We start from the raw sequence: 27754 nt of genomic DNA, 5'->3' as shown, positions 1-27754 counted from the left end.
CATTTAAGCGCAATGACAAAATGGATTTTGTGTGGTGTCGAATTGCGACCGCGTCTGCACGGCGCTGTGCGGACGCGGTGAGTGCGCGTGTTTTGTGGAGGCAGGCAGTCATAGGCTAAAATGTAGAGGTACTATGGACTTGAACAGGGGGAAGAGGGAATCGACAGAACGTACGGCTGAGTTCCAGATTACGGGGCAGCAGAGAATGAAGGCGTGGCAAATTACATCTGGTGAAATAATTTTCATCACGCACAATTCATCATCAGTCGGAGTCACATCATTGCGGATTTAAGGCCTTTCTGAGCCTGCTCCACCCTAAAATTCATCATATGATGCAATAAACCACCTAACACTGCCCACAAACTAATCTCATCACTCCATGTCTTCCACAGCCATTCCTTTGGGATGCAGTCCATTTCCGCACCGCCATGAGGAAGATTCACTGTAATTGGAGTTGAATATTTATCCGTCAAAAAAAACGGCACAGCGTAATCCAAGACAGTAAAATTTATTCATTTAATATTATACATTGCGAAATTCAACAATTAACAAGTTCTCAATTTCTACACAGAATAGGTGTAGTGGTTAGAATAGGTGACATGAACACAGGGTAGAGAGCAGTTGCGTCGAGGCAAGCGGATCAATCCTTTCCCACGCCAGCCATGCCTTGGACATGTTGCAGCGATTGGCAGATTGGCAGATTTCCCACCTTGGTTGCGACAGTTCAGAATGAGTCCATGCAGGCAAATAAATAGGAGTGGGACACGTTTCGCAGGAGTGTATTTCAACGACACGAGTACGACACACTTCAGTTACAATGTGGAGCGAGAGAAAGAGAAAACGTAGAATTGTGCATGGACCAAGGTTGTACAAAAAAATCGAACATGACGCTTCAAAAACGATTTCTGTAAACAGTGTACAAAATACAGCATCCAAAACAAGGCATGTCCCAAGTCTACTGCTCACTATCGTCTCAAGTCAACAATATTTCATTTTGGCCACAGGAAAACTCTTCCTATAAATTAAGGGTTAGGTTTTACAGGCACTAATAAGCATCACTAAGTCAAACTAAACAACAAATTATTGTGCAAATAAGCAAGACTACATCTGACAAAAGGGTACTTAAGACATTTTGTAGCCATTGATTTCAAGAAATGTACACCGAATACAAAAGCATTTTTGAACATGCTCCAGAGATTTTTTTGTACAATATGTACACATTCCTATAGGATTAAATGCAATAAATTACGCTGCATTATTTAATACTGGTAAAAAATGATGTTGTTTGTTTCGGAACTCTGGTACCAAATGCACACTTTTGTAGCAGTAACTTGGCTTGCACCGTGAAGGACTAATGTGGCATGCAGCGCAAATCACACGTGTACTGTGTACTCGAGCAGCAAAGTTGGATTCATCGTGGCCAATTTATCGAATCTCGGGTTTTAAGTCCACATGAAACCCGTACACGGATTTCTCAAACCACTCGTGTATCATCATAATGGCAGTATAAAATGAGTAATTAAACCACGCATGTATGGAAAATAATCATTTGGGGACAAACATTTCCCCTTTTATCACCAACAGAATAAAACCTGGCAGTGAAAGTTGGGTGTGGAATAAATAGCATTTGCCTGTATGGACTCTGTTCGTGCCAAAAATGCAACCTTGGAAATAAAACACAAATCCATACCATCCTCTTGGAATCACGGTTAATCAAGAGGCGTTACCTTCATTGAAAGACACGGCTGTAAAGCAGCATTACATATTCCGAGGTTATTGTCTTAAGACCTTTTACCAGTCCACTTGAATGAAGAGTAGCCATGAATCTAATGGTCAGTCCAAGGTTACATAAACTGGCGCAGAGTTTAAACAGTATTTTTGAACCATAAATTACGCTTATTAGTTATTTGTTTTTACTGTTAAGGCATGCACACTTTAAGTGAGGGCCTACTAGCACAACTGTCAGTGTAATGTGGAGTAATATTTTTTTGCTTTGTACGTTTTACTTTACTGATATGTGCGAGTACTTCATGATGTGCTTGACATTTTCTTTAGGGTTACATGCGTTCAAAGTTGTCGACTGCCACAACTGAAACAACAAAGTGCTACTTCAAAAATAAGTTTCAACTATGCATTAGCCTTTTTATCAACGTGCAAACTTCCATGGAAGAGTGAGGGCAGGCTCCACGTCCTCGGCTTCTAGAAGGCCGCACTCTTCACCGTGGCTGGCCCTTCCTTCCGATTCCAAGAGGTAGCGGCGCGGGCTTTTACAAAGTTGACTTCCCACACACTTGCTGCATACTTCCTACTTTGTGGAGAAGCCTTCTGAAATGTAACGTGACCGTTTGTTCACTAAAACACAAAGACGGTTTGCAATGTTAAAAAAACGTACGCAAAATTAACTAACTTCGAGTGAAATTTAATTTTTAAAAAATGGCACCCGACACGTGTTATCAATGCATGAGATTAAGAAAAAGCAAGCTGGAGTTTGGTCAAGATTAGTCCAGTTTTGTTCAACTTATATTTACAAATGTTTGCAAGTACTTTTAAAGGGGGGAGAGAATTAGTTTAATATTACCATATTTCCAAATCGCACTGTTAGTGTACAAAATGTAACTTTAATACAATTAGCATATAATGCTGCTAGTGTGGAATGGCGTTCCAAAAAGAGTGCTTTTTTTCCAAATACGTTCATGCAATGAACATTATGCAACGTCTTAGACAAAATTGTCAATATTCAAATGTGCCCTTCAAGACAAAATGAAGCCTACAACCCCGATTGCTTTATGCAGCGTTCCCCTGCAAAGGACAACCAATTCGTTTTTGTGCTGCTTTAACACTTAAGTTTACAAGGCTTACTGGTTTAACATCAACCACGTGTCATAATTACCCACATTTGACTATTTCCAATGTTTGTTCTCTTCAAGTCTGCTTGAAATACAATACTGATCATATTTTTTCGATGTTAAATCACTTTGCAAACAGATGCCGACATGATTCTTTTTCAAACCGTTCATCAAAAACATGCAGCACTGACAACTTCCGAAGAATATTCTTTAGAAAAACAAAATAAGGAACCTACATAGCCACAATTTCTGCGAAGCAGTGCAAAGTTTCTTATTCACCTGACAGCATATACATGTACCAGGTTAAGATGTTAAAGGCAGCAGAACAAGCGAAACGGGCAGTCATCATGGCCCACCCTGCTGTTTTCTTTTTAAAGGAAACGCACATACCGCCAGACTTACAACAACCCTTGAAAACACACAGTCCACGCTTCCTAAAGTTCTTCCAAGACGACAACAAATCTATCCAGGACCTTGGTAAACATATTGAAAATACTTAAATCAGTCAACACGCACACAAAACAGCATTATCCTATGCACTTAATGGCAATTCAATTTAAACTTGTATCTTAAGGGAATATGTCTACATCATACGATATTGTGAGAACGGACATCATTTTGCTGTTCCTGGATTATACTGTAGTTTAATATACAGCAGCAGCTATTGTAAGCCTGTGTTACTCTTATCTACAACTTCAGTTGCGGCACTGTGCAAGACCGGGCACCTCGGTGTGTTTTTCATGCAACCTCATTGGCAACGGCCTGCACAGCGCAGCTCGCGCCCGACACAGCAACGAAGCTAGTGGCCACACCTTTTCGAGGAGGCAATGTGATAACGCCAAGACAAGATCAAAGCAAACAAAACTGGCCGCCTCACTCCACAAGGCCTTTAAGCAACTAGGGAAGCAGCAGACAGAGAGGAGGAGAGTTGCAGCGTCGTGTGGGGACCGAGCTGGCGTGCCGCCTCTCTCCCTGGCTAAAAGGGGGGGGGGGGATGGGGAACGACCCTGCTACACACGTTAACGCCACCGGCTCATTCGTCTGGAGGCTCGGAGTGCGATTCGGTGCTTCCCGCGGGATGGGCCGAGGCCACGACGGCCGGCGAGCCGGGAGTAGACATGGGCCCATCCACCACTTCGTCCTGGTTGTAGAAAAAGAAGGGGCACTGGTGGATGAAGGTCTCGATGATGAGCTTGTTGACTCTGGTGGCCGTGAGGGCATCCACCGTTTGGAAGTCTGGCCGCATGAGCGTGGGCCAAAAGCAGATCGACAGATTCTCGCTGGTCATGTAGTTTTCGGAGCTGTACTGGCTCACCCTGCAATGGGAGAAGATGCGATACTTGTTGAAGGTGGAACACAACACAGTTAACAAAAAAAGCATTTAGTGAGATGTATTATAGAGAGCAAGATAAATAACAAGGCAATGCCTTCTTCACCATGTCTTCACATAAAAACATTGTTCACAATAGTAATAATAAATTACATTTATAAAACGCCTTTATACAAAGTACTCAAGGCACTATTTGACACATAGCTCAAAATAGTCAATAACATCGTCGTGGAGAAAATAAATAACATTAATTAGCAATGTCTCCTTCATGTGTAAAGTCGTGCAACTGAGGGGTCGCGTAGCAAATATAATTTTTACGTGGAGATGGATATGTTAAGGAGACATGTTGTCTGCTTATTTATTTAGCTCTTTAAATTCTCCAAAACACTGATTATTTAAAGTTACGCATGATATAATTGTGTCGAACTAGGATCCCATAGCATCGAAGGTGCTTGCCTGTAAGATCGGCAGCTCATTGATTCAAGCAAGCCTAACATCTCGCGGTGGAGATATGTTAGCCTCCTCGCCTGACGCCTGCATATTTGAAGTTTGCATGTTCTCCTGGTCCTCCGGTTTTGCCCTCCATATTTAGAAACATACGTTGAGTATTTGGCTGGTATACATTTCCACGTGATAAGCCACTTCGTTGAGCAATCTTTTGTGGCAAGGTCCCTTCTGAAAAAGCGCTATATAGCTCAGTGGGCCTTAGCTGGTCAAATAAAATAGTTTAAATAGCTTAAATAGTTTGACGAGACAATGTATGTTGAAACTGGCCCAGTGTATTCGTCTTGAAACAATGGTGCTCAAATTTTGCAGCTAATAGGTTGTACAAATGGTTTTATACATGGAGGCATGTAAAAATAACATTTGTTATTCATATTCCCCACAATTATGCGATTCATTATTTTGAGTTATGTATCATCTAGAGCATATTATTTGGTGATGCTGCATTGGCACAACAAGCACACGTAACAAAACAAATATTTGTCAATAGAACTGCATTAATAACAATGTAAACTTCAAAAGAAGCGCCTTTCAATTGTGCTATTAAGGCTCATTGCCCAAAACATCACCCATTATATATTTTTCCTTTGAAGGCAGTGTTTTTAGTGAATGTGTTTAGTTTTGTTTTTCTCATCATTTATCGCAGCAGTTCACTATTTGTGATCCGTGGGCCACTGGTGATCCTCAAGGCCATGGGATACGGTCCACAGTACTGTCCCCATATACGATGATTTTTCCACGATGCTATATTTTATTAAATGTCAATTACACAACTCCTTTACAGCCAATAAAAGCAAGCTAAATCGTTTTACGGTGTTTTAATGGGCATATTTTCAGCACTTCTGGAGTAGTTTCAATTTCGAAAAATGTTATTGGTGCATGGTGGTCCATATGAAACATTTGACGATTGACCGGTTCACTGTTCCAGAAAGGTTAGAAACCCACTAATATAGCGCAAACACAAACAGCTGTATTACTTGTGCAGGTGAGTGATGATGTATTTGAAGACTTCGTGGTTGACGTGTGGCAGTTTCTTTAGTTTTCCTCGTAGGGCAAGCAGTCTTCCTGTCTTGTCTGGAATATCTGCGCACAAATACAATAGAGTTCATGCATTAAATAATTTATCCCAATATAAATTGTCTATTTTATCTATGTAAAATCCAACGTCATTGTTAAAACGTACAAAATATTTTCTAGTTAGTGTAGGATTTCACAATGATATTAACAAGCATTTTTTTACATGAATGTTAAAAAGGTATCTATCTAATGTTCAATTAACATTTTACACTTTTAATACAAAATATATACACGTCATTATGAAAACGTTTAATTGTTTTAATACAGGACACCCTTACTCTTGAACATCGCGGGTTTATCGTTCGCGGTTTCGACCTGTCGTGGGAAACCTCTTTGTATCCCAATTTAGCTATCGCGGGAGGTTAGTTTTGGCCTTTCGCGGGTATACTATGCCCAGAAGTAGTGTATCATTGGCTGATACAGTGGTTCAGGACGGGCGAGGGATGCGAGGCAGTCAGTGGCACCTCAACCTTTGCCGTGCAAGGATCTCACAAACAAAGACAAAGATCCCACATATAGCCTTAACAAAACTGTTGGGAGGAAGTGCTGTTAGCGAGCACATATGAAGGGCGGCACATGAGGGGGTGGGTGGCCAGCACCAGGCCCGGTCGCCTTTGTCTCCCTAGTAGCAACAGTTACATATCGTGCCAGGTAACCATGAAAGGCCGAGTCGACCTAAGGGAGGACAATGACCAGTTTAGGTAATCGTCACTGGTGTTGTCCATGAGCGAGATCGAACTCGGGTCGCCGGGTTAGTAGCACTATCGCTTCCCCCTTGCGGACAAACACTCACAACCACACTCTGCTTTGGATCATCATCGGTAAGTGCAGTATTTATTCAGTATTTGTACCACTATTTATTGTCTAGAAATTATTTTTGTATCAACGGTTTTTACATGTTTATTTATATTCATTTGTTTATAGTTTATTTGGCATTCAGTACGGTACTTATTTCAATTGTGATGTGTCAATTTTTGATTGTTGTGTACCTAACCCCATTATTTAGGTAAGGCTCAAAGTATTGAATATTGCGGTTGTCTTTCATGGCACCTTCCAAGAACGCGATATTGCCCAATCATCTCCAGATCTCAGAATCTCAGTCAAGGCGAGCCTGGATAGTGCTTGGATGAGTGACAACCTTGCATAATAGAGACTGTATACTGTGGGGCTGCAGAGGCAATTACAGGAAAACCGATGGTTTTACTGTGCCCCCACATATATGTCCCCCCCCCCCCGCCACCTTCACCAACACGTACTGACCAGCATGGTGAAGTAGGGTCAAACAACCCCCACAACTCAAGTGTGCAGAGGCTCTCGTCCATGAGTCAGTAAACAGAGGGCTGGACATGTATATGTAGAATGACAGAAACATGAATGCAACTTGAAATAGAATAACGGAAACATACTGATAGCCTCCATGAGATCCTGATGGATATCATACGGCAGCAGAGGGTCTGGCAGCTCAGCAAAGAAGATCTTGAGGGACCCAGCCACAGTGTTCACATTCACATCCATCGCCTCGTAGCTGATGCCGTGATCTGAAAGGGAAACCCAAAAGCAATATCGACATCCGGGGAAATGCACACTCGCAGCACAAACTGCAACGTTGCAACACAATATTGATACTAGTCAGCATCCCTTTTAAAAACGGAATTCTATCGCACCGTGCAATCAGCATCAATATAAATATCCATTCAGATCTCTCGCTAAGCAGTGCAATCCTCCGCGTTACAGAACGGCCCACAGAAACGGCTACACCAGAGCTACCTCTCAATTCCCTTTAAGTGACTTCTGGTCCACAACAGGGAGCAAGCAGTATGTTTCCCTCCCCCGACCCTGCCAGAGTAATGTTCGTCACATGACAGGGATTCCATTTATTTTTAACCAAATAAATATCACTTTCACGTGGTGTTTTTTTGTGCAATCATTGGTGACTGGGTCGAGAGCACCAACTCTCTACTTTTGAGAACCCAGGTTAATCAAGGATGGCTGCATGGAATCAAACTCAAGCTCTCAACATTGCTAACTCTGAGGTATATCGGCCACCTTGACACGGCATAATTCCTTAATATAACATGCACACCATTTACATTCGGTACAATTTCCCAAATTTTTTAAATTTTACTTTCAAATTAAAACAAACAGGATCAGATTACGACAACAAAACACATTCTAGTTTTGCAATATCTATGCCACGACATTTGTTGCTATGTTTGATTCCTGACAATACATTTTAGAAACTTATTTAATTTAATATGTTAATTATTGGCAACATTAAATTACCAAATCAACAGGTATTATAAACATGTTCAAATATGAAACATACATAAACAAGCCGCATTTCAATGTTGTTGATTTTCAACTGGTTGTTCCCACTGAACAACATATACAATTTCCAGGAGTATTATACATGTTCAGTTCTGGTTGGATAGTAGTCTGTGGGATCGATTGCTCTGATAAACCAGGTGCAGACCCAGTGCAGCTAATTGGCATGCTATTTGTCACTGAATTTGATTACTTACAGCTTAGATTTTTGACAATATATTCAACCTTATTTAATATAAGAAATCAAACAGAAACAAATATCATGCCATTATTATCTGCCAAGAATATAACAATGTTGACAATCTATGAACAGTAGAGGGCAGTAACCACAAAGCTTTCTACCGGGGGGGAGAATGGCATTTTCACAAACTCGAATTTCGGCAGCCAATGACCACCTTATTTTAGCTCCTGTCGAGGCCTTCTTGGCGCTTAGCGCCTCACCCGTCGCCCCCGCTGATGTCCTCTTCTTCCCCCCCCCCTCAATGTGTGCAGATACTACTATTGTATGTAGGGTGTGTAGGCTTAATATGACTACAAAAAAAAAATATGGGGGGGGGGGTCGACAATTTTTGGAAACCTGTTGGATCAACTTTTTAAACCCAAACTTTGGGGGGTCCACTTTCTAGAACGTTTTGATTTAGACCTTCTGAAAGGCTCTTATAATTTAGTTGACGAACAAACAAACGGAATGCTGGGCTTTTATAAAAGACAAACAATCGGCACATACCACACTCAAACTGCTTCTGCAGGCTGTCTTGCTCTGTTTTATTGCCACTAACCCGGTAGAGGCCTTCCGTTGTAATCCCTGCAGTCAGTCAACATCAAAATAATGATGTTAAAACAAGCTGAAAATATCAAAACAAAAACATTATCACGTCACTTCATTAAAGAATACATAGGAGGGTGGAGGGGGGAGAGGTGGCTCAAATAACGCAACCATTTAGTGGGCTGTGAAATGAACCCGTGATCCTCAAGTTCAATTCTTGGCAAAGGCCAGGGGTCAACAACCAAAATAAGAGCAGCATTTTTTTTAGCATTAGGTACGGAACTCAATATTTCAAGAGCCCCAATGCATGTGAACACATCCTACATACATTACGTCACGAGGCAGCCCGCAAAGAGCTGCGTTTGGCTTCAGAGCCGCAGATTGCCAACCCCTGTCCATGGTTAACATCGGTGGCAAGTGATATTGCAATCGGTCTTGGACTCCCTTTCACCAACCCACAATGACCATTGGGTGAAGTATGGTCAAGCAACTCCTATGACTGGCACGGTGTGGAGGAGACCTTCATCAACAAGTGGATTGTGATAAAGGACTGTATATTATTATGTTTTGTCAATGAATACATGCATATTTCACAAATACAATACTAAGCTAATATGCAGTATCACTATAATTATTTTATCTTGGCAATAGCAAGAGTATAGAAAAACATGCAAAATGCAAAAGCAGCCCTTTCTTTAAAATAATGTTTTGCTCTGCACAACTTTTATTTATAGAAAAATTATCTTGACTTATAGCTGCATGACCACCATACAAATCCAGGCCAACCAGTTGCACAAGAGCAAGCATTTAAAAGTATGTCTATTCCATTTAGAATGACCTGGTGTGCCTTCCCTGCATTGTCAGTGACAAATCTGATGTTCCTGGCTGTAAGCCACATTTGCCTTATTTCTGGGAAGTGGTGGTTACACACTAAAGCAGCTTTTTGCATGCATTCAATACTTGTGGCTTCATAGTTTTATATGGTGAAATTCAATATTTAATTGAGCCTACCGGTTAAACTGACAAAGAAATATGATCCTTTTTTTGAAGGCTCTGATTTATTGTCAAATCATTCACAACTGAAGCCAGTTCACGTATTCTGCATTATGTAATGTGATGTTCAAAGGGCATTTTATTCTGCACCCAAATATAAATTACATCTTTTTGATGAAATTCAGAGCTCTGTGATTGTTAACCCAGCATTTACAGCCATGGCAGTTTATTTAACAATATAACCAAACAGATCTAAAATGTCCTCTCCTTATTCAAACAAGCCCCTTCAGGTCATGACAGAATGAATTCCATTATAAGAATACCACTCATATTGGTATGGTAAAAAAGTACTGACTTGCCAATAAATAAAATCCCTACAAATCAAACTAAGCACTGCACGTATAAGGAGAAATAGATCATGCGCTTATTGGATGCTTGGGAGGCTCACAACACCAACATTACGCTGCCCAAACATCAGAGATGAATGCCTAGGGTCAAGAATGCACAGCAAAAATAGATTCACGAAACACTACCCAAGACAACAGAAGTGCACCAGACAAATAGCATACTGCACTAAGCTGCCTGGATATGTTTGCCTTGTGCTCTACAGGCTGGCAATCGGGGTACAGCACCAGCAGCGATCTCACAATCCATTCACAGGATCTAGCAGAGCCCTGTTGCACAGACTTCCTTCCTATGACACTACTGGCCCCGTTTCCACAAGGTTTGGGATTTAAAAAAAACAAATACCTATAGGAAATCTGTTGTAGATGTAGTCATTAAAACGAGCTTATCATCATTCTGTGGTACCTTTAAAAAAATCCCCTGGCTAGAACCGTCTCGCATTACAGGAACAGGGTTAAGCTGTTGCAGAAGTGGCACGGTTTCAAGCTGTTCGAGGCAAATGATAAACTCTACATGGGCCTTGCATCAGTATGCGCCCTGGGGAAAGGTGTCACCTCAAATTTTTTATACTTTTTTGGCAGCTATGAAACATTGAGTTGTTTATAAGCAAACCCAAATGAAAAAACTAAAATTAGCTCTTAAACTGAAATAAAAATGTGCAATAAACATTGGAAGTGCTTTTGGGTGTGTGAAGCGTTACTATTAACATTATTTCCACCTGTTAATTTTAACACAACAATCAGAACAGTCGAAAGGAGATCATAATTAAAATGTGCACTTATATTTTAACACAAGGCAGATTATAGTTAGTCAATTATGTTACAAATGACTGTGGCACTCCTTGTTCCTGTAACTGAATAACCATAATTCTTAAATTCACTGGGAGAAAGCATGTCCTTAAATTTGTATTCTCACATTCCTCATATTTTTTATATTTACTATTAATGTAAAATATATTTTAGAATCTTGACACGCTATTAAATAACTGAATGAGAATATCAACATTCTTCTCGCGGCAATGTACATTATCCTGAAAAAAAACTCCCGGATTTTGAGACGCATTTAAGTCACTAGCATTTATAATGCAGCAACTGATTAGCATTGTCCGAGCAAACACTACACTTAAACAAACCCATCTCAAAGCTGCAAATTTTCACAGAACTATGTGCAACTTCCTGCCCAGAACACCCTGTGTAGCCACTGATTTGAGTGTAAACTCAGCTACCAGCACAAGGAAGAATGAACAAAATAACCAAATATAAAAAATTGAGAAGCTGGCCCAAAATACAAAGAGGATGAGTGCAATACCAGATGCAGAAGTGAATAAAATATAACCATGTGGATGGCCACCCGCAAGACAAGGAAACTAGTAGGCAACTACTTGAGCACCAAACATGATCAATAATGCATGAAGCCAAAATTTAATTTTCAAAATATGAGTTTAATTCTGGATAGAGTTTACTACAGGAGAAATGCTTCTTAAACTCTAAACAGTAATTACCACGAGTGAGAATTTAGATAAGGGATAATGTTAAGACTGTGTTGCCCAAATATTTCCAGACACGTATAGAATGAATTGCCATATACCGATCACTAGCTAGAGACCAAAATACAATATCCTTCAAACACATTATTGCATCTAAATAAACCCCATGTACTGATGCAATTATTATAACTTTACCAATCATGAAAATATTTCTCCATATAAATGGGTTTCATATAACTAATACAGCATAAAAATACGCTTCTTTTAAAATGGGCTGAGCACATCGCTATATCTGTAATTTCATAAAAGTTAACAGCTTTCCCTGCCATAATTGCAAAGTTTTAAAGGTGATTTAAATGTTTAAAGTCAGATTTCCATTGTCTATTAATGTACTGCTGGCTTTATGTTAGCAGGATTTTGCTCATAAAAAGTAATTTCCTTGTGTCAAAGCCTGCAGAGGCTTGCTATTCAAACTAAACTATGTGTGCTAAGCCAAGCATTACATGCCCTGGGCTGCCATTTTCTCTCTCAACTTAAAATGCATCAGATACCAACAACGCAGGATATGAAACTGTTATTCTTTCAGTTTGACCACGATTCCAAAAACAGATGCCAATATACTCATGTATACCAAACGGTAATATAAATGCACATTAAATCATCGTCACACTCGAAAAATAAAAAGTCAGACCACAATCCTTCTGCAGAAATGTAAAGAAACGTGACCTCTGGAGTGTGTGGTGAGAACTAACCGCAAGACTCAAGGTAGAGCACACATTTTTCCACGAATAACGGAATGGGGTTATCAGGCGACTGCACCACCTCGACCAAGGGCAATCCAAAGTACACGCTCTCCTTCTTCACCTCCTGCTTCCGGTACTAAAGATGCGACAGCAACAAGGAAAGACAAAACACAGCAAGGGAACAATTTACTCCACTTGGCATTGTGTTTAAATCACGACAATCTGTAGCGACGTGTGAATGTGCGTGCTCCATGTACAGTGTAGTGCAGTGGCGTAATGTTTAGCGCATTCCTGGCTACAGCCAATGAGGGGTAAATATCTAAATCAGTTCTGGGCCACCCCTAGGTTGGTTAAGCCTTAAATAAGTCCATGGAGTAGTGTGTAAAAGTCAGCACTAGGGTGCCAAAGGCAGCCGGGCATGGCAAAGGTGGGTCGGGTGTGGTGCTGGCCATACCACCACCTCATGCATCACCACTTGCCTAAACAGCCGATGTAGGCTAAATGGGAAATCTTTTGATTTTAATAGTAGAATGAAGAAAAGGTGACTGTCAGTAAGCAACAATTATAATAAATAAAAATGCAGCCAAACATTGCAAGCAAAGCAATTATAGCCCTGTATGCCACAAGCTGAATCCTGTGATTTAAGCCGGTGTGCATTGTTCCCGCATTGCACTCTGCCACAAAATAATCCTAACAACCTTCAATATAAAAATAAAATTACATCTGCTATTGAGAGACTGGGTGCTTATATTAGCTTCTTATATGCACTTCCCATTGTCGTTTTGTCAGGTGACAAGAGGCACATGAGAGCCTAGGATTTCAAGGCGAGAGAAAATATGCTGTGCTCAGCACTGGTCTGCACATTCTGCATGTGCACATCTACAGAAGAACCATACCTGTCATGATGGCAATGTAAAGAGGGCAATAAGGGACACATTATAAGGGGCAACCTTACTTTAGTGGTGGGTTTAAATTAATATAAATGGGAATCATTTATAGGAATTTAAAGCCCGAGTCTTCAGTAATTTACCCATAAATTTAGGCTGACAAGACATGCATTCATTTGATTGACATTTACAAATGTAAACCATCTTAATGGAGTATGCATATGTTAAATGGAAATTACAGAATTCATCAGATATTTTTTTATTACTTATATAATGTTAAGCAAATTTGATCTCTTTTAAACATTTCAACATTTTTATTACAACAAATCTCTTCTTTTAAGATGCAATTAAGCCAAAGCGATTAAAATTCCCAAACACAATTAATATCTGTCAAAATTAATAATGTCCTGTTAGTGCCTCAATACCTGCATTTATTTATTAAATCAGATCATAATGAGTATGTGAAACTGATGTAAACAAACTACAGCGCTCAATTAAGCACACATTCTACTGTAATCTCCAAGTAATATAATATATGCAGATTTATCACAAAACACAAACCTTAATTTCCATCTTTTTATCAATCCTGTCTCCCCTTTTCAAGCATGAACAATATTCTCTAAATTGTACACTGAATCCATCCTATTTAATGAGAATGTATAACTAAATTATCACTGACAATAAAGATGTACCCAAAATGTGCACAATTTTACATGTGATCTTTTTAAATAACGGCTTTGCATTTTAATATAAAACGAACAAATTATTTAAAAATGACGTTAAATAAGCTCACGCTTAACACTGAAGCTGCATGGCTATTTGCATGTCAACATCAGCATTCGAAGGTGAAAGTTCAAGTCAATTAGTTTGCTAAAATGGCATTCCTTTAGCCATTAAAATTAAATATGACATGATTTTAGAATAACCCTCACTTAAATGCTGCAGGCAGGGGTTAGCAAGCAGGGCAGGCCAGGAAGTGGGTGGATATGGGAGAAACAAGGGACGGTAAAACCACAGAATGTGCAGCTGCACAAAGGCTGCAGAGTTGGGCAAAAAAGCAAGCAGTTGAGCTGACAGGATGTGGTGCACTGAAGCATGTAAAATTATTATGTTAGGAAATGTACGAGGTGAAATGACTTGTGCATTTCTTGATAGTGAGATGTAACCATGGGGTGCAGGCAGGAGTATATCAGTTCTGCGTACTGCACATTTAAAAGCCTGACAATCTGAGTTAGATTCCTGGTCTCGGCTAACATCAGTAGCGACTGATATATCTGCACCAGTTCTGGGCACCCTCACTTCACCAACTCTCACTAACCAGCATGGTTATTATACAGTCGAACCATCACAATCAACATGGCGTGGGAAGGTCTTCGTCCGTCAGTGGACTGCCAAAACGGCTGAAAATTATTATAATTATGATGCAATTACCTTTGATTTTCTCAGCAGACTCTTCTTTTTCTTGCGATCCTCCTGATCTGCAGACGGCTTGTCCAGGTCAGAGTCACTCATTCTCGGCTTGCGTTTTCTTCTGCTCAGTGAAGGAAAGAAGTTCTGCACCTCCTCATCGCTCCCTTCGGATGGTGACCCGGTGGCCAACAGTTCTGGTGGCGCTGTGCGGCGAGGCTTCAGTCTCTCCGACCTGTGCTTGTACGGCACAGGCTTCCGCGCCTGAACACTGACAGTCCTGTATTCCAGTGTGCTGGCATCCAAACCATTATCCACACTCCCCTCCGGAATGCTCGTTGACACTTGGTAGACTGGCCGCCCTCTGATCCTAATTATTTTCCCTTGTTTGCTGTCTTGGGGAACCGAGTAGATGTTTTCTTCGAGATTTCTGAACCTGCTGATGGCATCCAGGGGATCAGCGTAGTCACCTGGGTCACTTTCACTTGGCGTTTGTCGCAATGACTTCCTGATCGATTCTCCTCCAAATCGCAACGTCTCCATTCTTTTCAAAAGCTCTGGATCTGGTCTGGGGGGAAGGACAGGCTTTGGCAAGACTGGAGGGCCTATTTTGTAGCTTCGATCCGTCAGGTAATCGTGACTGCACAGTGGAGAGCCGTAAGGTGGTACGGTTGCGATTCCACCGCTAAATTCTTTTTCAGCAGCTGAAAACTGAAACATATCGCTCATGTTCAGAGGGAATGGCTGTTTTTCATTGTTTGCTGGGCTGTACGGTGGAGGTGGCTCACTGTCATCAGGTGCCTGGCTGTTAGAATTGAATCCTTGAAGTTCTACTCCAGCAGACTGTGGCAAAGATTCATCCCCTGTCTCCCACAGGGACATAGACTCTTCGATATGCAGCTTCTGCTCATAAACTTCGCGGAAGTAGGCAGTGAACATTTCCGTCTGCTTGTAGAACCGTGATGTGGTCTTGAATTTTGCACCGATGTCACTGGCGATCTGCTCTCCCTCCATCAGTAGGTCTTTGCTGATTTCATCAGTGAAGAAATCACAATCAGTATCGGTCACAGCAAGGATGTGTATTGGCAGAACATCGGGAACGCCAGACAGAAAAGCACGCAGCATCGCTATGGATGCCTTCCTCTTTGCAGAGTACACAAGGATGTAGCCATGCACCATTTCATCCCTTCGCATCATTGCAGAGTGGTACGAGATTGGTGCGATCTCCACCCGTCGCTTGTGCGAGCCCAAAAATACTTCCAGAACCAGTGTGCAGCTGTGCCCAATTTTCCCAATTGTACAGAATTGAGATTCCAAAAATGGTGTCAAGACCAAGTCTACGCTGAATGAATCACCGCACATTACACACATCATTATTCGCAAATCAACTTCTGGCAACTCTTTCAGGGATGGTGCTGGGCTGACGACTGAGGGCCTACATTTTTTTGCCTCGAGCAATTCACGCAGTGCTTGCTTTATTTGCAACTCGTGAAATTTGCGATATGGGTATGTGTCTGACGGAACATCGACGAAATGACACTGCATTTTATTAGCTATGTGTTTACCTTGCAGCCTCAGTGTTGCCAATACCATGCTGGAATACTTCTTTTCATGTGCCAATATCAAAGCGATGGGCAAATAGGACGTCTTGTCTCTCCTGTCACTGTAGTGAAAGCCTGTAGAGCTGTCAAGGTTTTCTTCAATGTATTGGAGTGTTTCGATTGAATTAAAGACACAGAAGCATCCGTGAGGTTTCGAGCTAGATGTCTGAAAAGGGTTGGCCGAGAGCCTTGCATTCTCTTCGATAGGTCTCAATTCAAGCTCGTACATTTTTCCATCCAAAGCATACTCATTGTCTGTTGACTGTGCCATGATTTCATTTGCCAATTCATGAGCAAGACCATCGCAACCCAACAAAACTATGTTCAGTTTGTCTGTGTTAACACTGTCAGACATATACGTGGACCTGGAGCGATTGGTACACTGGGATGCACGGTTGGCCAAATTTTGCTGAATCTGAATGTCCATGCAGTTCTGGCCGCTCAGACAAGTATCAATGGTCGGGTGGTAAATAAAACCAATGTGTTTCAGCAGCAAGGCCTGTCTCTCAGCTTCCAGACGTTGCAGTGCCTTGAATCTCGGTTCGTCTTTCAGCTCTCGGTTGATCTCTGTCATCTTTTCTTTACTTGGCGTCGCATTTAGGTCTAGATCCACAAACAGATCAGAGTACTCCAAAAGCATTTCTTGAAACTCTTCCTTTGCCTTCTCAATGATGTCCTGTTGGTGGCGACTATAGATCTCCAACTTTTCCTGATCTGAAAGCTGCTGGAAGGATTCTTCATCCAAGAGAAAAATGTGGACATCTTCCCAGGCTTTCCCAGGTGTCACTTGGTTATTCCACTCCAGTGCCTTTTTGAACCTCACTTTCATGTCAGCTTTCCACCTCAGGATCTTCAGCCTCTTCAAGTGCTCTTGCGAGACGAGTTCTGCATCGCTCAACTGGAGAAAATCAAATGGAATCCTTTGATCATTGGGATTTTCAATGTGATCACTATCCTGCCAGGCTTCTTCCTGAAGGACAATAAAGAAAGAATCAAAGTCTTGCTTGTGGAACAGGAGCTCCTGGATGTGTTCCCAGCTCATGTGTTCAATTTCATCTAAATCTGGCAAAATAATTTCCAATGCCTTGAGAAGAGAAGTGAGATAATCCAGCTTTTTCCGACATACAAAATCATCCTTCAGTTTCCTTAAGTGCCTTCTGAACAGCTCCCTTGCCTGCTTCTCACCCCGTAGATAGACAAAGTCCTGGTAATCTTTGCTGTCCTTTATTTTATTGGACTCTGTATGCCACTCTGCATGAAAATCCTTCACTGCACGCGTAAGGAGCTTAGTGTACTTGTCAGTGACGACATCCAGGATATCTCGTTGCTGCCGTGAAGCCTCTGCGAAAGGAATTATCTTAGGCTTTCCTCGAGATTTGTCAATCATTTGGGCCAAAGCAATGAATGCCAGCTCCACATTAACATTTTCATGTGCGGATGTTTCTATCACCGGAGTGTTGATCTTGGCCTTGGACAAGTATGCTTGCAACTCCCGCAGGAACTGCTCCACCATGACGTCACACTTTGTGGCGACCAGAACCACTGGTTTTTTCGTCTTAGATAGCTGTTTGTACAAGTTACTTATGAACTCCAGCTGATCATCCAGAGGCCTGTTCTGTACAAGAGTAACATCGCAGCACAGGAGAAATCCATCCACTGCAAGCTTTCCATCAGGCATTTGTTTTTGTTCGAAATCTTGCTCAATTCCAAGCTGGTCTGTGCATATGTACATTAGTTTCTCAGCCGAACTAAGCTTTATTGCTACAGATCTCTTGCTGTACGGTTGCAAATTGGTACTGCGATGAGGCTGAAATGTGGCATCGTCGATGAATTCAGTTTGTTCAACTACCCGAAAGATATACTCGCAGCCTTCATCAATTCTTCGGACTTCTCCCCAGTAGAGGAACTGGTCGTTATTTACAACGCGCCCACCAAAATCACTCTGACTGATTAAAGACGTATGTACCTCAAAGTAATCGTCGGCCCTTGGACGAACAAATCTATTGCACAAGCAGGACTTCCCAATACCTGTGGCCCCCTTTTCCTTCTCAGTTCCTGAAAGCCCTACGACACTGATGTTGAACGTGCGGGACTCTTTGTTCTTCGCCATTGCCACTTTCACATCCTCTCCCGAGAGGCTGAAGCGTAGACCCACCACTCCTGGCAGAGCGCGTGCAAGTGTCAGCACAACTCAAGGGCGCATAGCCATAGCAGCAGTGTACCCCACACGAGCTTCTGAAATGTTTCAAGTTTTCGTTATCGTCCTCTTCATGATTCGCAGGAGCATGTGAAGAACCTCCATGTCATTCGTCCTTTTCACCCCTGTTAATGATAAAGCGAACTCGCGTTAGAAATGAATACGCTTCAGCGAGATCTGCAAAAAGTTTTTTTCTGAATCGCATCTTAATATTAGTTACAAATGACATTAGTGTACTTATTTTCACATTTTAAGTACACATTATCAGGTGTGATTATGTTACCATCGACAGGAAAGTTGTAATCACATTAAATCCATTAAAGTATAGATATACCAGTTAAAATCCAAGGTCGAAAGAGAATCAAATGCAATTTTAGTGTTTGATTCTGAGAAATTTGAAGTGTCAAACTGTCGCAGGGTACTCGTTAGCAATAATAATTGCCCAGTGGATTTTCCCCCCAAATGTTATTTTCATATTTTCAAAGGCATGTCACAATGAGTTAACTTTGTTATGGTTCACAGCACTATACCTTTGTGATTCTTCACACAGACATAAACAAACACAGGATATTGTAAACATATACCAAACAATTTTGTTTAATACAGCATCAAATACATTTGAATGTTATAAAAACACATGACATGAGCATTTAATGTCAGCAGATACAAATTACACTCTCCCGCAATCATTCAACGTCAGCCGGGATATAAATACTGAAACCATACAATATTAGTGACTGTGCATTTTAATGAAAACCTATTAAGCACACTCTTTAATGGAAATGAAAATACCCTACGTTTACATTTCATGAAGTATTAAAATAATATTTGTGTGACTTGCGGTAGTAGTTCCAGTAAATGAAATGCTGCTGGGTAATTTGTGGTGTGATAAGAACCGTATTGGGATTTCAAGCCATTAAAAAAAATTCCCTATGTGAATGAGAAAAATGGGCACCACCTTTTTAAGATGCGGTGCAGATATCATTGTATACCTATTGACGCAAGGCAGGGTTGCAGACAAGTCCTCATACTTCAAACCTACTTACTGTCACACCACAGTTGCCGCCCACAACACCACAGCAATTCGTGACATATCTCCAGCCATTAAAAGCGCAACGCTGACACTTACAGGGACTGCCCTTACTCTCACCAAAATCTTTCATTACCCTTTGTCAAATTCGTGCCTGTGGAGCTGCCTAACTGTGTGATGCATTTCTGGGAGAGGCGCACAGTGACAGCGTAACAAGTACTGCACTTAACAATAATATGGAGGAAGCAATTTCCATGCAATGTTTTTTCTTCACGGGTTTGCAACATGTTTTATGAAAAGGGAATTAAGGGAGTATTTACTGATTTGTTAAGATAGTGAATGCTCTGCCTCATGTCGACTTGCATATGGAAAGTCGGAAACTGTCACGACTTGATTACCACAATTTGTGGCACCCTGCGTCCGTCGCTGGACAACACCGATGCCTGAACAATCGGAAAGAAAAATAAGGCAGGTAGGCTATTGGAAATCCTTTCAAGATTCGATCAACGCACTCTAAAATGGAATGGGTGCCGAAGTGAATACCATTGATTTCTTTCAAAACTGGGCCCTTTTAACCGCCTTGAAAATCACAGGAAATTACAAAATTGTTATTGTGCACCACATACTTTTAACAAAGACCATTAATTATGGGCAACATCCATTATCCATCCATTACAGAAAAAAACACAATGCACCAGTGTTCTGAAAAATGGAGCTCCGAGTAGAATTTTAAGTACAGTACAGTGAGATAAGTGGAATTCAGATTGAGCATATTAACATAATGCATATTTAATTTGCACGAACTTGTTCTATTTTAATCTTGATTTGAAGCTTTCGTGACTGCAGGAATCCACTCTTTGGTTCTTTCGGAAACGTCACGTAGGTAGAAAAAATAATAGATCACGTTTCGATCGCCACACAAGCAATCGTCTCCCACCTGAAGACGATTGCTTGTGTGGTGATCGAAACGTCGTGATCTATTATTTGTTTTATTTTACAAATGATAATTTTTCCTTTTACCAAGTCCTCATGAAGTTCATCTGAATATACCGTATGTAACAATAGGGATAGCGGTTCCCCAAGTCGGCGAGTTCTTGGTTGATCACAAGAGTTGTTTTGTCCTTGTGGCAAGAATCACGGACCAATCCAGTAGTGCCAACCAGGGGTCTCACATTAATTAAGAGTTTAAAATAACAATATAACACAAAACTGTTCAAGTATCTACTCCATGACGTAATTATAAAAAAACACAACACATGATGTGCACATGTTGTTTGTTATAAAAAAAAACAGACACATGATGTGCACATGTTGTGTTGTGGGCTACAGGATTGAGAACGGTGCATTCTGTTGTACTGTACCACTGCCCCCAAGTCTATGCTTCACGCATTCATCAACTTGCACTGAATACAGTGGTGATATATGGTCACGTAACCCAAACGACCAGAAGGGTGCAGGGAGCCCTCATTCGGCAGTGGACTGACAAACGCCTGTAAGTGTACATGCTTGTAACCCTTCAGCAACAATCGACCAAGCTGCTGAATAAAACCCTAGCACTCACAATTTTGCAGTAACATAGGCCCCATTGTTGATTAAATGGATCCAGCAACTAAATCTTATACAACCCAATTGAAATATTTCACGTTTATTAATACTGCACAGCAGTGCATTCAGAACATACAACGTAACATGATTAAAGTAAAATAACGTTGCAAATTACAGTGAAAATTAAATCACGGTTGGCCATAATATTCCACAAGGCAAAAAAAATATTTCACAAAAAAAATAAAGCCAACACACGTACTGTTATTCACGGTGTGAAGGACAATATGCACAAAAACAGTCAAAACTCTGATATAAAAGGTAGATGAAATAACAGAGGAAATCACTAAATTAAACAAGATTGCTTTCAAGAAAGTATTTCCAGTACAGCAGTTTGAAATTAAAAGAGTGCAGTGTTTTGTGAAACTGCTGTAGACATAGAATTCGTAACGATGAGTAAGGGCTTTGAGAAGCACTGCTACCCATACTCCAGTCATATACTGCAGACTCAGTCCCAGCTTGTAAGGCATCCTTATACACTGCACTGTTACATTTTGTCTGAACACTACAAAGCATTAGAATGATCCTCTGACGAGGATAAATTATTTATGCTGATAGTCCAACCCGAGCATTTTTTAACCACACACCCACTTGTAACAAGGCAAGCAAGTACGGTGGATAGAAATTGGAAGTAAATACATTTTTGGCTAGCTAATACATGTGCCGTTGAAATCCATTCATAAGGATGTTCATACTGTTGTCTACCACACAAGTCTTACCAGTGACATTAACAGCTGCTGTTTTTAAACCACAATGTCGAGCCACAGTCAGTGCTCGATGTTAAAATGTATGATAAAAGATGTGAATCAATTTCCAATGTAATTAATTTCACTGCCATTACAAACGAGGCCATGTTACTTATCGATACAAACTGTAACGCCTAGTCTCCCATATCGGAAGTCTATTCTGAGAAACTGAGTAATATTCCTGCATGTACAATGTTCAGAGGTACCAATAACGCCGTGCATTTCAATTCAGGGAGAAATAACTAAACCAACCAACAATAGGCACTGCCAAACCACCAGCTTTCATTTCCCATATTTAAAAACGATTTCTCAATACTTGCACGTGATATTTCGCAATGTTAAAACATCGCCGGTGAAGGGTCATGTTATTTTTCCAGAGCCTGGCCGGATGGCCTACATAGTCACTAACCGTTGTAAAAAAATATAATAACAGCCACACACGTTCGCAATAACCTACTGCATATGCAGAGAAATAACCATAATTATGTCAATGCCGCCTGAGGTGGCATGCCATCTTATTTACAGCGGAATACAATTTGGATTTATACGGCGTCTAAATGCAACCGCATCTCAACACTGTGGAATAAAAAAAAGTGTCCGCCATAAAAAAAAAATTCTCAGCGTTAGGTAATACCATGGGGAAAACATACGACCAACCTGTATTTTACAGAGGGCCTCAGCATGGCATGTCACCGAGCTAACGCGACACAAATGTCTAAAACTGTACGTACTCAAGGAAATGCTGCACGAGACATCAGAATATAAGCCGTCTGCCATGCCCACGGCAACACTAGACTTGACTTCCCAGATTGAAGGAAACCCCAGCTCAACAGCACACATACCAGGAGCTGAACGCTCCACATAATAATCACTTATCCACAACAACCTGTGAAATAGAATTCGTAAAAACAATTATCTACGCTCAAAACGAGAACTTTGTAACAACAATTTTTTCACTTTCTTGCGTGAAGAGGTTTAACCAACATCATCAACGCTACGTGTAAAGCGACTGCAACACATTGTAACTTTTTGACCTCCTAATTTTGTTTAAATTGCTGAAAATCGAAATCTCACCAAAGCATGCGATATAAAAGCTGTGTTGCAACGTGAAGCTCAGGTCGGCGGTCCTGCCTCACGTATCCCCTCGCCAACAGACTGCGCGATTTGGAGCAGGCAAAGCGGTGTCTTTAACGTTACACAGTGACGTAATTAGAGCAGCGCAAACCGACGGCGCCCTAAATTGTGTCGCCTGGTTTTTATTTGCGCGAGAAATGTGAACGCTGCAGTGCATTGTCCAGGGGGGGGGGAGGGTTGCGAGCCCGCAGCATTGATTGTGGACCAGCTTCACACTCGAGGCACCGTGCATTCAAATGCAACACCGTGTACTCACGCACACAACCCACACACCCACAGACTTGCACGTACAACACACGTGTGGATGACATGCAACGTTACACACTTTCGCAAACACATGCATGCATTTACACAGCCTCGAGCACTCGGATACAAGACCCACGCATTGACACGTACACTTGCGCATACACCACCTGCAATGGCTCACACCACTAGCTAAAACACGCAAGACTCAAAAAAGGGACACTTGCAATTACATAAATCACATGCACTTACACGCACACAAGAGATGCACTGACACGCAAGAAATGCAATGCATTTACACATACGACATGCATTCAGGCATACACCAAAATACACACTAGTTACACACCACGCACGGTGTCACACACGTAGTGCACACAAATCGTTCTCTTGTGCACACACGTGCACACACGCACGACACGTGCACGCCCAGAACAGGCCACTGCACGGTGCAGAAACCAATCACGTGTGTGAGGGTTCAGAGCGGTGACGGAACACGAAACCTTGGGAGAGGAAAAAGACCCCTGCACAACAACCATAACGAACACAACCCAATGGCGCAGCTCTCACGGAGGGAGTGCAGGCAGTGAAACTGCGCCGGTCCCCACGGACCAATGTGGCCCAGGCGCCGGGCTGGACCACATTGGCGATTGGACAGTGCCCCCCCCATTTAATTCCATCCACCAGAGCCCATGTCAACCACGCCACTGATAATAACCACATTACAACCGAGATGAAGACACAACCACCTCAACAACAACAAAAATCACTGACATTCACCATAACCATCACAACATCCCATCCACCACCAACCACATCCGTTATCACAAAACACCAAACCAGGAGCAAAAAAAACAGTCCATCCAAGACCAACACAACCACCAAGACAACTACCATGACAACAACCACAACACACCAACACGTCAACTATTACAACAAATGGCACAATAACCACAACCATATTGGGGCTCAAGAACACACAAAACGACACAGCCACGACGTAACCACCGTGTCACAACCATCAAAACCATAAGATAAGACTACCGTAAGACGACACACCTAGATGGCAACCACGACAAAACCATCAGTACCACAATGACAAACCTAAACACGACCACAACAGAACCACCATGTTCGAACCATTAAAAACACAACACACCAAAGAAACTACCACGACTCACCATTAGAATCACCACGACACAACCGCTACAACCACAACACAACCACGACACTATTACCACCACCACCACAAACCACTATCACCACGACACAACCATCGCAACACCACGACACAACTGCGACATCACAAGTAGCACGACAAAGCCACTTACAACCACAAGTAGAGCAACAACCGCCACAACCAATGACGCAACCATTCCGACACAACCTAAAGATCATCACAACACCCATCACAAACACACCACCACCACACCAGAGAGAACACAACCACTGCGAACAGCAAGGCAACAACCGCTGGGATCAAAACAAGAGAATCGTGGCCACAACCACAACAACCACCACCACAAACAAACCACGCCGCCACGCACCCGGCAGAAGCCCCCCCCCAACCACGTTCTGTACGGGCGTCGGCAACGTCGAATCAATCAATCAATAGCAGTCGTAGCAATAATTAGCCGCGCTAACACTAAAATACCAACAGAACAATGACTTTTACACGACTGACAATAGTAGTCGAAGCACAAGCGACACACATAGGCGATAAAGGGACCCGGCTATAGGTCCCGTTACAGCTGCGGCGGCGACGGCTGCTGCTGCTTCCCTCGCTGTTGTTGCTTTCTGCTTCGCCTGTTGTTGCTTCCCCTGTTGCTTGTGTGGTCACAGGGTTCCGCTCGTGTTGTTAATCTTTACAGGCGACGGCTACCCACCGTCGCCGCTTGTGGCGAGGGGATTTTTTTTACCTCACAAAAAAAATCGTGATCTGATATAAACGTGGAAAAAATCCTTTTTTTTCTCTCTCACCGCAACACGAGTAGGTATAAAAAGCGTTACCTTGGTAGTAACGGCGCTTGCAGTAGCGACAATACGAGTGTTTTTTCTTGTTGACGGTGAGAAAAGATGAAGAGGCGGAGGAGGAGGACGGAGGCGGCGGCGCGTTCTCCCCGCGCTCCACTTCCCACAACAAAATGGCCGTCTCCCTCAACTTTCCCTCGCGCCCACTGCGCATGCGCCGGGCGGGCGGACGGGTGAGGCGGGACCAGCGGTGGGGGTGGAGGGGAGGGGCGAAAGGATTGTGGTGGGGGGTGGAGGGGGGGCGAAGGGATTGGGGTGGGGGTGGAGGGGGAGACGAAGGGATTGGGGTGGGGGGGGTGGAGGGGGGGCACGACGGGATTGGGGTGGGGGGGTGGAGGGGGGACGAAGGGATTGGGGTGGGGGGTAGAGGGGGGCTAAGGGATTGGGGTGGGGGGTGGAGGGGGGGCGAGAAGGGATTTGGGGTGGGGGAGTTAAAATGCATTGCAGCCACCGTGAGAATGGAGTGCATCATGGGGTTATTATTCTTAATTATTCCGCTTGTTTACCCAGGAAAGCCTCACCGAGACTCGTGACACTGTTTTTCAAAGAGGGTCCTGCCAAAGTTGTTAGTGTTGAAGTAGAAGATTGGTGGGGGCAGGGTGGGCATTAGGGTCAGGCATAATAGGGTGGAGGGGTATATGAAGTAGTGGAAGTTTGAGGCCATCGATCAGATCAGAGGGCATGAGTCACAAGGTACAGGGCAATACGTCACAGGACATGGGGTTTGGAGACACGGGGCGTAGGGCATTGGCTACATGAAGTACGCCTTGAGTATTATTTAATGAATGTTTAAAATGATCAAGTAGTTTACAATAATACAACAGGCGATGCGTTTGTAACACAAACCACGAGACGCAGAAACCACGGCAATCCACAAGCCAGTTGCAGATATAAGCTTACAATAAAACGATCCGGCGCATCCAACCCATGTAATAATACACTGGCAAATGACCTGGTCTGCCTGGCTCAATTGTACAGTAAAGACGTGTACACGCCTATTGCATGGCACAAATCCACCGGTACATGCACACACGCACTGCGCGAAACCCACAGAGAGATAGATACCCGGGCACGCCAGGCACGAGATGCGGGCGCCATGTACTCATGCGCGTCCGTCGAACTCGCCATGCGGTTCTGCACGAGCTCGGGTAACTCGCCACGTGGTCCAGCACGTGTCCGGCTAACTCGTGACGGATGAACACGCGGCTCAAACGAGGAGCGAGGTGCCGGGAGAGATGACACTTGTTAAGCGGAACTCCGGCGTCAAGAGAAACATGTCAGCGAGTGTCTCCGCGGGGATGAACATCAATTACAGTGCCCGCGTCTGGTGCTGCACAGCCAACCCCATAGCGTCGTGGGCCGAGAGGCGGGAGTTGGCGGTGGTGTGCGGGGGAGGCTGAACCCCCCCCCCCTCCTCCAGCCCGCCCCCCCTTCTGAAGGCTTTGCCCACCGACTGAATTCCCATACCGTAGTCAAGTCAGAAAATGTTGGTGCAGCATTTAATACCAGCGGTCGTTTTTTCTTCATAAAGGGGTAGGGATGTGAATCGGATTTCAGATAAATAAATAAAAAGATATAAGCCAATAGTGCAAATTATAATTACGTCGTCTTAATAATTGTACCTCATTAGTCTGATAAATAATCTCAAACTCGGGCACAGCTAGATGCGAAAATATTGACGATCCGCAAAAGAAAATGTTGGTTCGGATTGATCCGAAAATGTGAGGTCGTTGTCACTGCGTTTGTGTGTTTAGCTTGCTGTCCTTCCCCCAGCACCTCAGATGAACACGATTGGCTACGTACGGTGCAAAAGAAGTTCAACATCCTACACGCATATATACGTGTCGCCGATCCATGGCGCTCCCAGTGCCGGGCACCACCAGCTGCGGCGAGAGGCAGGCCGTGACGCACAGAACTCGGCGGACAGCGGCTGAGACGTGGCTGACCCTGGCCACCCGCCTCCCGCAACCCGAGACACACACAAAAAATCGATGGGCAGATATTTTTAAACGCTGCTCGAGAGTAAGGCCGCTTGACTGTGAAGAGATGCACGCGTTCCTGAAGTCGTCTTCAGCCATGACCACCATGGTTGGCTTCAATCGCGATGGTGTGGTTCGCCGGTTTAGGTGAGCTCAGCGGTTTGTTGGGGGGGATGGTGGAGGGGGGGAGGGGCTGACTCAACCCATCAACCCTCCGGGGTCGATACAACGTGTATCACTTTGTGGGGAAGTCAAGAAGCGGTTGTGCTATGGATAAACTCGGCCCCGCCAGAGGAACTCGGAATGTCCACCAAAGGTTCAGGGCTGTGAACGGGAGATGAGAACCAATGCCTCAATGCTCATTCGAGCAGCAGGAAATCGTGACACCACCATATTGACAGAACACGCGGGAAAACGAGACA

General features: G+C 42.9%; 1 protein-coding gene across 3 annotated transcripts; it reads right to left on the bottom strand.

The window, feature by feature from the left end:
* Window positions 1–492: 492 nt before the first annotated feature.
* LOC144729784 (rho GTPase-activating protein 5-like) lies at window positions 493–25489 on the bottom strand. 3 transcript variants are annotated; one of them, XM_078610279.1, is made up of 7 exons: window positions 25333–25489; window positions 14794–18692; window positions 12485–12611; window positions 8810–8887; window positions 7164–7295; window positions 5658–5763; window positions 493–4162 (listed from the first exon to the last, which is right to left on the bottom strand). In XM_078610279.1, exons 2-7 carry the CDS (start codon window positions 18478–18480, stop codon window positions 3880–3882), a joined length of 4413 nt encoding a protein of 1470 aa, XP_078466405.1. In that variant the 5' UTR covers window positions 18481–18692; window positions 25333–25489; the 3' UTR covers window positions 493–3879. The 3 variants fall into 3 exon arrangements, with proteins under 3 accessions (XP_078466405.1, XP_078466406.1, XP_078466407.1); XM_078610280.1 differs by lacking the exon at window positions 25333–25489 and adding an exon at window positions 23020–25222; XM_078610281.1 differs by lacking the exons at window positions 493–4162; window positions 5658–5763 and having other exon boundaries at window positions 7183–7295; window positions 8810–8927.
* Window positions 25490–27754: the final 2265 nt, after the last annotated feature.

This window comes from Lampetra planeri, chromosome 33 (genome assembly GCF_965212315.1).
Source record: "Lampetra planeri chromosome 33, kcLamPlan1.2.h2, whole genome shotgun sequence".
NCBI classification, from domain to species: domain Eukaryota; kingdom Metazoa; phylum Chordata; class Hyperoartia; order Petromyzontiformes; family Petromyzontidae; genus Lampetra; species Lampetra planeri.
This window is presented reverse-complemented; position numbering and strand designations above follow the sequence as displayed.

Coding starts and splice junctions, on each gene's coding strand:
- LOC144729784 (XM_078610279.1), bottom strand. CDS start 18,480: ATGGCGAAGAACAAAGAGTCCCGCACGTTCAACATCAGTGTCGTAGGG. Junction 8,888..12,484: donor GCTCTACCTTGAGTCTTGCG/GTTAGTTCTCAC, acceptor GACTGACTGCAG/GGATTACAACGGAAGGCCTC. Junction 5,764..7,163: donor GGATCTCATGGAGGCTATCA/GTATGTTTCCGT, acceptor ATTTGTGCGCAG/ATATTCCAGACAAGACAGGA.